This window comes from Mya arenaria, chromosome 9 (genome assembly GCF_026914265.1).
Source record: "Mya arenaria isolate MELC-2E11 chromosome 9, ASM2691426v1".
NCBI lineage: Eukaryota > Metazoa > Mollusca > Bivalvia > Myida > Myidae > Mya > Mya arenaria.
This window is the reverse complement of record NC_069130.1, coordinates 71236870-71251184: the sequence shown is the minus strand read 5'-3', so window position 1 is coordinate 71251184 and position 14315 is coordinate 71236870. Positions and strand designations below refer to the sequence as shown.

General features: G+C 33.1%; 1 protein-coding gene across 1 annotated transcript in view; it reads left to right on the top strand.

The window, feature by feature from the left end:
* The first annotated feature begins 987 nt into the window (after positions 1-987).
* The window catches only part of LOC128203059 (small cardioactive peptides-like), a 36841-nt gene continuing 23513 nt past the window's right edge, over positions 988-14315 (top strand). Inside the window, exons 1-2 of the mRNA XM_052904314.1 lie at positions 988-1141; positions 1421-1649. Of these exons, the coding sequence (XP_052760274.1) occupies positions 1584-1649 (66 nt within the window). The 5' untranslated portion in view covers positions 988-1141; positions 1421-1583. The remainder of the gene's footprint in view (positions 1142-1420; positions 1650-14315) is intronic.

Sequence of the window (14315 nt, the reverse complement as noted above, 5' to 3'; positions counted from 1 at the left end):
AATACAACTGTAATGGTAGTATTTAATAACAAGAAAACAACACCTTCGCATGCTATATACCATGTATACTTGATATTAATTTCTTATCGACGAATCTAACATAACCAGTCTAACATTGTCAAATCAAGTAGAACTAAATAGAAAAAAAAAACCATCCAAATTTTAATTTTTGTAAATTCATGTATACGTATATTCTATTAAGTTCTACTTGATACGAGAGGGTTAGACTTGTTATATTATATTATTAGAATCATAGATAGGAAATTAATATCAAGCATATGTATAATTTACACAATTAGAAGACATACTCCATAGTCGAACGTGCAAACACTTCAAATACGAATAATTATGTTTATTTTATACAATTACAAAAACTGTTCCAAGCGGATTTTTCTTTTTAAAAAGAAAGTAAAATAAATATGGTGATAGCTTGCTTAATTAGGCTTTAAAGAAAACGACACCTTCTTCCATGTCGCCTGCTGCACCCACACTGACCAGACTTTATTCATCAACGTATCGTGCCAACGGGTGTGGTTAGGATAATGTTTAAATAAACTTGCCTATTATTCAGTCATTGATTCGTGGTGAAATATAGTAAATAATAGCTTAAATAAATTATTCAACTTTTTCAATAATAACATTAATTAGCGGACATAGTATTCACAAATTGAATTCTTGAAAAAAATCTTCGATACTTAAATATTCATCTAGCTGTTTCATAATTCAAAATTCATATTTAGATATGTGCTTACTAAATAAAAGTTAAAAAACCCTCTAGACGTAATTAGGATGAACTTCAACAGCTTGAAACAATGCGTAATAATTATGTACATAGTCTAAAATTGGTAAAGTGACACCCCCGAACATCAGTTTATTCATACGATATTGGCATTGGGCGTTCGCTGGCGTCATGCACGAAACTCTTATTGATCACGTCTTGATTGTCCATTTCCAATTGAGCACATTCCAACAAATCGTTCCCGCTTTCTATTCTTAGTAGGAGGGCGTTTAGTATAAAATATCAGAGATATTTCATTCTCAGTCATTTTGGTGCTGTCACGAGACGAACTTCCTTACCGACGTTTATTGTAATTTCAGTTTCCTTTTTAAAATATTTCGGAACGATCAACATTTTCGTAAGGTAATTTGGAACTGGAGACTAAATAAAATATTAAACAATTTTACAGAAAGTTTTAACTAGTTTAATGTCTTTAACTCTTTGAGCTAAGTATCTCTGATGAAACAAAACTGTCTGTGGAAAAAACCAACTGAATTTACAAACTACTGAAAACGAGTTTAACACGATTAGTTCACTTAGTGAAGTCAGGAAGCAGTATTAACTAAACATTCCTCAGTTTCAAGGAAGTCGCTTAGACAAAGAGACTGCTCAATTGAAATACATTATCGTATTTATTATTAGAGAGGAACTGAAAAGGAGCAAAGATCGACACAACACCGCAACACTCCCCACTGCTAAGGGATCGGTAAACTGACAGTCGGAGAAACAAGCGTGCCAGAGAAGCAAGGAAAACAGGACCAAAGGGTTTCGGATAGGGAAGGCGTGGAACACAAGAACACAAATCATGTCATTTTTGCTCAGACAACTTTGTGCCACATTGGTATTAGTCGTGCTTATCAGATGCTCACAGGTAGGTTTTTTTTATATTGTTTTGAGATATATTCTTCTGATATTTTTGCTAGTATTTTTTGAAGCCACAATGCGTGTGCAAATTTGCGCAAAAACGTATCCTTTTTTGGAAAAGGAGATAAAGGGATAACAAATGTTTTTAATTTTCATGCTGAACAGTTTTTTCAAAGGTTTACTATATGAATTGTCGTTGTGTAATTTTCTTAATATTTCTGTTCATTGCAAACACATTTCGAATACAGGCGGAAAATGAATTAAAAGAAACTGTGCCGAAATTTGTCTAAATAATGTCAAGCCCTTCGATAATTGCATGATGTTAACCTCAAATATTTGAGATGAAAATGATTCTGCGATACTACAAGATTCTACCTGGAAGTGTTTTTGACAATTTCAGAATTATTAGAGATTTTAAAATTGCTATTTCTAGGGCTTTTTCAGAACTGGTATACTTGTAAAAACACAGTTTTTTTTTAACTCATCTAGTAAATTAGTTTTCGCATCACTTAAAGTAATACGGAATTATTTTACATACTTTTTATATCGTGTGAAATTAATAATAAATTATTTTTCCATTGTTTCAATGTGTTGAATAACATTTCGGTGTATTTTGTCCTTTCACGTATCCATGTTTTTTGTGTCCCCAGAAACCAAAAATCACTTGATTAATACATACCTAGAATGTTTTGTTTTCAGATCCAGCAAAATATTTCTTAGATTTGTTTATAGTTTGCCATTTGATAGATGTGCATGGATAATTCTTCATAATATGAACACTACTACTAATAAAAATCCACTCTTGTATTTTCAGTGATATTAAATTAGAAATTGCATTGCTTAAAGAGATCATTACGAAATAGATTAATATTTGCTAAGGTAGTTAGATATGTCAACTGGAGCACGAAATATTATTATAGTTTTATAGCTTTCTAAAAATGATAATTTTCTCCTATTGTATATATTTTGCTCTTTGCTAAATACATAATATTAAATAAAATACCATACCTTTAATATGGCAGCCATCGTACGATATTTGATAACTCTTTTAAAATCATGAAAAATTAAAAGTCCACAATCAAACCGAGACTACCATTAGCTAATGTTAGGGGCGTTGACAGTGACCTTCCATTACTGTCAATGAGCAGTCCTAATTAAACCGCGGCTGTCATAAGCGAATGTTAGGGGCGTTGATTGTGTTGCTACTACTACTACTACTGTCAAAGAAGAGTCTCTGGTAAACCGAAATTGTTTTATACCAGTCATTAGGGGCGTTGGCAGTGTTGTACATACCACTGCTGTCAATTGACAGCCTCAGTCTATCATACAGAGACTCAAGAATATGCTAGAGAAATAGTTTGGCTTCCGGTGGCTTTCTTTTCCAGGATGTGTTCTCAGAGTATCACGATTTGTCTTATGTTCAGCTATTAACATCATAGCATTCATTGCTTGATCTTAGTGAATGAAACTAAGGTTTTACGAAATGTTATGCATTTTAAACTGAACTAGTGAAAACGCATTGAGATGAAGTTTCTATATGTACATCAATTACCCTTGAACATAAATTTGTTCTACTTTCTTTTATAACCGTTTAAATAGGAAAACTATTGAAGACGTTGACAATAATTAAACACGACTCGACGATCTCTTTTATGGCATCACATACATTTCATTAATATACGCGTTGAATGTTTCCGTGTAAAAATGCGTCGAATGGCAGTAAGACTTGTAATAAACATTTTTCGTTATAACATTTTATTTTGTTCTTTATCAAATATGTAGCGTATTTCAATTTTATTCATATATTTAGTAGCAAGCTGAATTTGATGTTAACACAATGCACACGATAAATTAAATGTTAACTAGACTAAAGAATAATTCAAGTTTAAATTGCCAAGGAAAAAGGGTAACTGTACGAGTTCTAAATTTATAAGATAATGAAGGTGTCGTGTTCAGTCATTTATTTCTGTATCTAACAATGCAATGAAAAGTGTTTATAGAATAGTTACATTCTCTTAAGACAGCTAAATATGTCCAAAGCTCATTGGCAGGAACAGAGTATAAATGCCTAAAGCCATTACAGACATACGCACATACAGACGCCAAAAAACACCAACTCCATGATTACAGACGTAATTCACTAAAAATGGGATACTTAAAAAGCGTGACTTGTTGTGAGAGATAACTATTATTAAGTTCACGTTCGATTAAGTGTTAAACGATTTTAATTATTATAAATGCTTTCGGGATAAAAACGTTTCTGGTTTTTCTTATCTTGAATTATAAACTATTCATTTTAATCACAAGTAAAGCGAATGGAATTGACAGTGTGTATCAGACTGTCAACAACACTATTCGAAAATTATCTTCGATAAGCAATGCTTCGCTCAAACCTTGAGAAGTATATCAGAGCATTGCGGAAAACCATCACGTAAAATCACTTAGGAACTAATATGGCTCAGTTCAGATTAGCGTATATGAATGTTTGTCAGCACATTTTCGGGAAATCTACATTCACTGCAACTAAGCTAAATGGTTGGCGTCTACTTTCTTCTATCATAATTACCATGTCTGTATTGTTCATTTCATTTTGTTTGTTTTGATGTTTGACTAGTAACCATCCGAGAACAAAAACGTTACACCATCGTTCGGTTAGTAAACTGTTGGATTTCGAAAACAAAGAACATAATAACAATGTTAAAGTATAATTTTCGACCCAACTAAGTTTACTATAGCAGAATTTGGTATTTTTTTTTCTATTTTGACTGTGTATGAAACGCTTTCTATATTATTTATATTAATTATTTGATGACGTGTTTACTCTAACGATAATGATACTTGAGGCAAAACCCTACGGTAATACAATTATCTAAGTTTATGTTGTCGATATTCGCTTGAAAATTGGAATTAGCTCCAGGGCAGCATATCTGAAGACCAGCATAACCAAAATTTACATATTTCCTTCAGTTATAAACAGTCTAAATCAATAAGTTCATTGAATTACGACCCATAGAATATGACATGAATTGACTTAATTAGAATAAATTTATCAACATTGCACGGTTTGGTGTAGTTCTCTATAATTCAACAGGAGACCAGACCAGTTTAGAGCTAATTGAAACATTTGTGAACAAATTGCTGATTGGACCAGGGGCGTTTGAATAAAGCTGTTAAATTTAAGTTTTAAATTGGAATTTTATCTTTTGTATTAGCTGAATTTTTAGCTACAAATTGAAGTGATTAGAACTATAGCAAGCATTGAAAATGAAGGCAAATTTGAGGTCTAAAAATCAATGTATTGTTTTTTGTGTGACGTTTATACAGATTTAAGATTATTGTAGTTACGACTTCAGTAATTAATTGAAACAGCCCCAAGATACAGTTCTTTTTTATTTTAATCCTTGATGAAAAGTATTGGAATTAATGTTACTTATCAAGTTCATTGTACGTCATTTACTTCTAACATAATTGTGATAACATTAACAGTCAGTATACGAGACACACACATGACTTGCTAATTACAACATCAGTTATAAATGATTTGCAATTCCGAGTGATGCATTTATAAAATAACATTGAAGGAACTCTGGAACAATCCCTGCACCTAATAGTTGCATACTGATTATGTCTAGTTATATTGTTGAATATACCATATCCCATATACGCACTATTGTTCCGTTACAACAATATAACCTTGTTGAAAATATTCAGATTAGAAGAAAATCAGAGAAAAATGTGGTTCTATTTTGCCCCTTTTCGTCAAGAAATGAGACCGGAAGCTACATTTTGGCTGCCAGACAATGCTTTTTGATCCCTTAAAACTTGGCAGCCCAGCCCAACTGTTGGTTTTGTTTTGATATGTTAAGCTTATAAATAAAAATAAACTTCTGCCTCAGATGCAAAAGAAACAAATATGAACTATATATTTAATGTCTACATGTATTGTCACTGAACTAATCGGTCTCTTCTACGCGTCTAATACCCTGTCGTATATGACTTACAATTGCCCATGGGGTATAATTTTGCACGCGTTTATAAGATAATTGATTTTTTTAGGAGGAACAGATATAAAAGCCATGTGTCCTATCATTCAGTGACTGTTACGATGTTCAATATTACTGAAGTTTTGCTCTTCATGTTCGTAAAATTGAAAGGGAAATTTAAAAACAAAGTAAAAATCCAATATGTCTTTAAAAGTCACAAATAACATGTACTTTAAAAAGTTCAATTTAAATGCTGAAAGGATAATCAAAGTTAGAATTTATTGCATATTGAGAGATAAGCACTTAAATTTTGGTATATTTACCCCAGGTGAATTAGCGTTTATACGCACATATTTGCCCCGAGATAAAATTAACTCCAGTGGGTATTAGCGTTAATATGCGCGTATTTGCCCTTGGTAAAATTTACCAAAGTTTGACCCCGAGGGTAAATCCTGTCACGTAAACGCGATATAAGAATTAAGAGCTAATAACTGCATTTCCATTGGAATTTACTGCTATACTAAGTCTGCAGATGTATCATAAGTTATATAGAAATGATGTATTGCGTACTGCGTTTTCTTATGCAACTATATTAACACATGTTACTGGTAGGTTGCGCTGCTTTTCAAAGATGATGGAATGCATCTTCGGTTTTTAAGTCTATTCCTGCTGGCATGTTGTTTTCCTTGCTTTATGGATTTAATTTATGAATAATATTACATGAAAAATAACCTGTCGGTAATGTTAATAATGTATAAGATATGTCTTAGGCTATCTTAAAGTAATCAACGGATGAGACACATTAAATTATAAGAAACAGACTATAAGAATGCAAGTGTTTGAGTAACGCCACATGGTGCTTTCAAGGAATGGATGATTTAGGTTCATACATGATATGACAGTTGTGACATTGTGTCAGAACATTTCATAGTATGAATTTAAGTATGTGGAAATGTTCTCTTAACCGTCAATAGCATTCTAATCATTTTGGCCACATGTGCGAGTATGTTTTCTCGAGTTCTAACAAAACGTTTATACAACAAACCATAATAGCTTGCCAAACATATGTTTACAAAATCGCCATTTTAATTTATTTTCAAGAATAAACGAAAAGTAGATATTTTAGTTCAAGCATACATTGAAGTATATACAGTCATTTAAGTATTTTGGACATGGACACGAACGCCATATCATGTAGTTACTGTAAATCTTCTGTCAACTTACATTAGACAAAAAGTCGTTCCCGACAGTGATATAGAACTGCTTAATACAAGAATCATGTGTTTGAATCGTGATGGCTAGTTAATCAAGGGTCTATTAGGAATGGACGTTCCAGGGTTTCCCTTTCTCGTTTATTTTGTACATCAATTGGCGACGCACCCTGTTATTTAGAAGGTTAAAGTGAAAAAGTGTTAAGTGAACACGGAAATAATAGCAGATATATCTGTTTTGTTTCTACTCCTTGGCTGTCTTGCATTTACAAGTGACGCATTACTTTCTACTTCCATGTAGTTGTTTCATGCAGTTGCATTGCAAGTCGAAACCGAACATACTTCAATAAAGGTGGTGATACTGCCACCATTCAAACAAGGGGATGGTTAATCCTTTGTTATATAATTATGTCATGAAATCACCATCCATAAGCGATACTGTCACATGGTTATTCACCAACCCATTTCCATAAAACAATGATGGTATTTTTCTATCTCCGACTTGAAGTATATGCATGCTATTCATGATTACTTTATTTAATTGGGTGCAGTTGTACTACTGTGCGTAATAATAAGGTAACCTTCATATAATTTGACAACGCTTTGATGATACGTGCTGTCTAGAAGGGTCTCCAATATTTCGCCAATGTTTTAATTTGTCTGGACGCAGATAAAAATTACCATGGTACGTTTCATATCGCACTGAATGGTGATATACCGTCAGATCCAATTATACATTGAATGAAAGCAGACTTTTGATATTAGAGAAATTGCTTTGATTGCACATCCGACTACGAACTAGCCATGTGGATTTGGGTGGGGGTCTCTGGGGTTAGAGTTTTTAATGTCTGCCTTGGGTTACAATACATCGCACTCAAGGGAGGGTCAGAGTCTTGACTTAGAATTTTAATATATCCGATGATAATCAGTGCCAAATAAACAAGCCATATCGGAAATGAATAGTTAATTTATACCAATATCAAATAGCCATGTGAACTGCTGTTATGTTGAAAATACAACCTATTTCCATTTGGACAGTACATGTTTCACGGATGTATCGCTAAGTTCACATGCAAAATATAATTGAAAGGAAGCATTCTTGGACGACGTGCATATTTTCAAATATATAGTCGTACATCCGTGAATACATCTATATAGTTGTACGTCCGTGAATACATCTATATACTTGTACGTCCGTGAATACATCTATATAGTTGTACGTCCGTGAATACATCTATATAGTTGTACGTCCGTGAATACATCTATATACTTGTACGTCCGTGAATACATCTATATAGTTGTACGTCCGTGAATACATCTATATAGTTGTACGTCCGTGAATACATCTATATAGCTGTACGTCCGTGAATACATCTATATAGTTGTACGTCCGTGAATACATCTATATAGTTGTACGTCCGTGAATACATCTATATAGTTGTACGTCCGTGAATACATCTATATAGTTGTACGTCCGTGAATACATCTATATAGTTGTACGTCCGTGAATACATCTATATAGTTGTACGTCCGTGAATACATCTATATAGTTGTACGTCCGTGAATACATCTATCTTACTCAAGGGACTTAAACAAACCGGCATTTTAGTGTTTTAATAACTCAGGGATATTGAGTGAATATTCTGAAATCAAATATTCCTGTTTACCTGTTCCATTGACGTTTCAATTAAGAATTTTGACACACACATTTTGCATTAAGGATTAAAAGTGTTTGTCAATTATATTACATAATTACAAATAATGTACGATAAGATTCCATATTCTTACAATCGTTATTAAAACATGATCGGCTGATATATATTCTGTGGTGCAAACACCAGTACATTTCTTAACTGCACTTTGCTTTACATTGAAGATGAGACATTGTCGTAGCTAAGTTCGCATATTACCAATGAAAATACGAACAATTTATCAATTTTTTTTTCACGACAACAACATTACATATTGAACATGATAGCATATTGAAATCATCGATGCCCTCTTTTGTAAAAAATAGCCTACTTTTTTATTTTTTGGAATACACCTATCGCAAGTGAGACGTCGATTTTCACGTTAAATCAACATGCAACTCTGTGGAGCTCTGATCCGGTCAGTTTAGAAAATGAATTTATTTATCTAAACTTTTGCTATATACAGTGGTAATTGACGCTCCTTGTTCATTTTGATTAAATCAACAATTCCATCAAGTATAATACAGGCATAATTACAGCCACGATATAATTGCTTTAAGGGAATACCGTTTTCCAATAGGAAAAACTTTAATTACATGATGGGGAAAAAAGAAAAATCTAAATGGTTTATTTCAAGTTAAGGTAATAACACCAAATGGATACAATAAATAGCAAAGGCAAAATTATGGCGTAACAATTTAATGAAAATGGTGAAGCCAGAGCAATTATGTAGTAATTCAGTGATGTGCTATTTCAGATTTTAATCTTAATCAAATTGTGCAAGGAGACCAAGCCATACTCCAGAGGATGGAGGCAAATACAGCACTTGTATGCAAGTTTCAAGTTTCATTTACGCTAGTCATATATACTTGAGAATAGGGCTAGGCATGACATGTTATAATATGACATATTATAATATAAAGAAAGTAATAAACTAATTAACAAGGCTTTTTGTGTCAGATATTACAGCATACATATTTTAATATGATAATACTTAAAATACACTTCATAAGTTTTAAGCAAGTTTTTCTATGCAACACTATTTAAAAAGAATATAAGATCAGGTTAGGCTGCATTGCCAGGTTATATTAGCTTTGAACAAGTGATTTCCAATAATTTATTGACACACGCAAACACACACTTATAAACCTGCCATTCAATTATAGGCTTGTTAAATACAAATAAACATCGTAACGTCCCAACTAAGGATTTGAATTTGCAATATTGCTTAACATTCGTTCCAGCAAAAAACAAACACATTTCCTCTGTTTAAGTATTACAAGTGATGGAAGACTAAAGCTGTCATTTACATGATCGAACAAAAAATGGTATTCAGTCCAGGCAAAATGTATTTTCAGTGATTATCGTTTGAGAAACATGTTTGTATTCCTTTAATTACATATGTTATGGAAGTAATATGCTGAACAAATCAGTTTATATATTGCAGAGTAAAATATGTTTGTGATAATAAGCAAGACGTGATGAAATGCCAGTCAAGAGGAATCGTGCATCAATACATACCACACGCGTTACATAGATTGTAATACAGACCCCCTATATAAGAATTAATATAATTATATATGCAAGTATATTCCAAAGGCCAGCCAGCCAGCCAAGTAGATATGCTCGCCAATATAGGCCTACCTGTGGGTTTAACCGTAGATGAGGGTAAATAAGCTTAACGCCCATATGTCCTGGGGCCATGATTACGAACAGCCTCAAGTCCTAGTCTCAGACTCAGAAAAGCTTTTTTTGAAGGAACAAAAATTAATAATTTCTTCCATTTCTTTTTTTAAAAAACAATATGTAAATAATAGTAAATCATTCGAATAGTAGTTAATGTCAGCTTAGTTCACTATCAATGCTTTGATAGAAGAAAAATCACAATGAGATGAAGTTTTGCCATTATGAGTCTTGAGACTTGAGACTGTTCGTAATCACTGCCCCAGTAGTTCAACACGAGGGACACGAATTAAGCACCAATTCATAAACCTACGTGTGTGTTCAAATGCTTTTATCATAAACGTGTTATTCTCAAGAACTGATTTTGAAATTCCTCGCAGACGGTTTCGATAAAATGGCGCCAATAATATTGAAAAAAATGAGACATGCATATTGAGCAGAACATTTTGAATACGACATAACCCTATTGACTTAAAAGTATTGCATGCCTTTTTAATATAATTTAGTTAAACCATCTTACAGACATGTTTTGATTTACAAGTCGTATGGTAATCATTGACAGTTTGATTGCAGATGACTGCATCATTGTATTTGCCTTTTTTGTCGATAGCGGACTTGCTGGGTGGCAACGGTTTATTGCAGAGTAATAGCGAAGCATGAATCAATGTGATCATAAATTGTTTCCAGAAAAAAGTAGACTTGTTAAAATAAAAAGGAGATCGATTCATGGACAAAGTGCAATTATTGAAAGCTAACGCCTGAACAGAAACATCGACAGATGTTATGTGAAACTAGTATTGTGGGGGAGGTGTAGTCTTGTGGTATGATACAATACTTTAAACCCATGTACAGCAGGTTCGACCCCCCCCCCCCCCCGCCCCAAAGCAAAGAATACAAAATACCACTTTGTAATAGGGACGTTAAACGGGGTCCCATTAGTGAGAGTGCTATACACTGGTACACGTTGAGAAAGAAACAGACTTAATAATAGTTATATACCATGAATATCAATGTGGGTGGCGTTTGAGGTCATATTATCTTAAAGCTGCACTCCCACAGATTGAACGTTTTGACAACTGTTTTATTTTTTGTCTTTAATTGAGCCAATTTTTGAGTAAATAACTGCAAACCAGTGATATAAGCCTGCTGACATAAGATCAGGATTTCATATTTCTTTCAAAAAATATATTTTGTTTTATGGCTTAAAACGTTACTAACGGTTTAAGAAAAATGCATAAAACATCATTTTTTTGAACTTAAATTTGAAAATTGCGGTCCGATATTTTGTCAGCAGTATATCACTGGTTTCCTAGTGAACTTTTGCATAACTTGGCTCGTAAGAAGACAAAAAATAAAACAGTTGACAAAATGTTTAATCTATGAGAGTGCAGCTTTAAACAAACATAATTAAAATCCACTTGAACACACTTCCACACTTCAGACGTTTTCTTGTTGAAAATGAGACAGAGTAAAACATGTATTTGTAATGTTTAAAACGTTGCACTGCTATGATAAAGTATCAGTTATCATGGCTGACATTTGCATCGCTTTGGATGATCTTATTATCCATCAGGTAATAAACTATGTTTAAAAGTCGTTTTGGGAAACCCTGTCGACGTAAACCGTTTTATATTACACCTAACGTGTTTAATATTGCATAGTAATTTAATCAATGGAGCTGTGTTGGGGATTGCGGAAGGTCCCTTGTGGTCTATAGATTGCGGTTTGGAGGAAAACGTGTCTTCTTTATTTCATTTAACACAATTCTTAAATAATTTTTATAGTATTACACATAACAAGCTATTCATCCGGCCCACGTGAGAATACAAATTATCCTTTAGAAAAATAAAATTTTCGCAATCAAACTTTGGCGCATTGGTAGTGAATACTATCAGCCTTATTTATGTTTTGATTATTAAGACATTGAATAAATGACACACACTTGTGTTTTGTAGAAAAAATCTAGTTATAACCTTGATTTACTTTAATGTAAATACATATGTTTTTTTTCAGAACGACATATAGAGTTGTTTATAAATGAATCTCTATTAAAATCTCCGCTTGTTCATAAATTTATACTAGATTCATTAAGAAAAAAAATACAACAATGCAACAACTATGTAATAAACAATAAATTTCAACAACCAAACAGCAATATAACAAACGAGAAATTTCAACAACCCAACATCTATATAACAAACGAGAAATTTCAACAACCAAACATCTATATAACAAACGAGAAATTTCAACAACCCAACAGCAATATAACAAACGAGAAATTTCAACAACCCAACATCTATATAACAAACGAGAAATTTCAACAACCCAACATCTATATAACAAACGAGAAATTTCAACAACCCAACATCTATATAACAAACGAGAAATTTCAACAACCCAACATCTATATAACAAACGAGAAATTTCAACAACCCAACATCTATATAACAAACGAGAAATTTCAACAATCCAACATCTATATAACAAACGAGAAATTTCAACAAGGTTATCGTTTTATAACACACGAGAACATTCAGATCAGCTTCGGCGCAGGTATCGGAAGCACTCAACAGGTTAAATGTTGTCATTGATTTCTAAGAGGATAAATTATAACACCAAATCAATTAGGATCAATTTGCTATCGAATACCGTATTGGAGAGGTTACTTACAAAACAAAAATTGACAGCATTCCATTCAGGAATTACTGAGTGCGGTCATCTAGCATCTGTATCAATGCCTCGTATGAGTAAACTAGAACAGAAATGTCCCACTATGAAGAAGAGAGAATACGTGAAATTCTTCCAGGAATTTGACCCTACTTGGTCTCGTGACATGTACTAACTGACGTAATGATACATCTCCCAAGATTATTCTCACTTACAAATACCTCTGTCACACAAATTTCAATCTAGCAAATCAGCCATTCACCTCCCAAGGGCCAAGCTATATGCGTTTATTCAGAGTCCCTTACACAATGAAATGAACTTTCTGCCGTTTTTTCAAGACATTACTCGCGATTTGAGTTCGACTTGTTAAGTTATTATTCATTGACATGAATCTAAGCAGAGCTGTTTAATCTAATCAGCTTATTTTGCGTCCGGATAATTTACATGTCGTTGTGAATTAGAAGTAGCAATAAAGTTTCAATTCGTTAATCCAATATTACTGCAATGAGAACAACGGTTAGTTCAATATTCCCGCAAAACCATAGACGATTCTGTGTAACCATTTATAGAATATTTATTGCTGTTTTGATTATTATCAAATGCATCGCCTTTTAGCACTCTTTGTTTACACCTGATTAATGACATTAAGTAACGTTTTGTTAGTGGCCCCTGGAGGGGAATTTCTCTTGTATTTCGAACATTGTTTATAGATTTTATGAAATTAAATTAGAAGCTCAATTTCATTTTCCACGCCACTCGTTGGAATCGTCTCTAAAGCACCAAGAAGGACAATGCTTGTTAGATGTTAAATTTATATAATGATTTCAATATCGAAATGTGCTTTGTTACGACTTGTTGAACAATTTAGGAACGTTAAGGCTTGTTCATGTAGTATTTATTGTATTATTCACGCACTGGTATGTACTTTCAGAATATACAATTGAGTGTAAGTTCAGGTTTACCACGTGGTCATACGCTTCGGCTGTCAGCGATGTAATACTCAACAACTTTAAATAGATTAAAATGACTAATCTGCAATTATATTCCCCAAATTAGATCACAAAGAGAGAGAGGTGAGAGTCCCAGAGACTTTCATATATTTGTCGTGGATAATGGTAACGAGACCACGCACATGTTGGTACTGAAAAATAAGCCCACATGCTTAATTAAATCTGCATAGCTTCTACGGTCTCAATACAAATACAAGTTAACAAGACATGTGCTGTCCTGGTCCTATATCAACTCGCCATATGATAAAACACATAACGCGTAATAGCATGCAAGGCAGTACACATCTCCAATGAAATGTCTTGAGTATTAAAACTTTTGTTCACTAGGTTGGGTCAGCGGTAACCATTGCTAGATGATTTAACTCTTGTCAACATTTCCACACTGAACGCTTGTTTGTCTATGTATTCAAAGGCAATATGTATTTCAC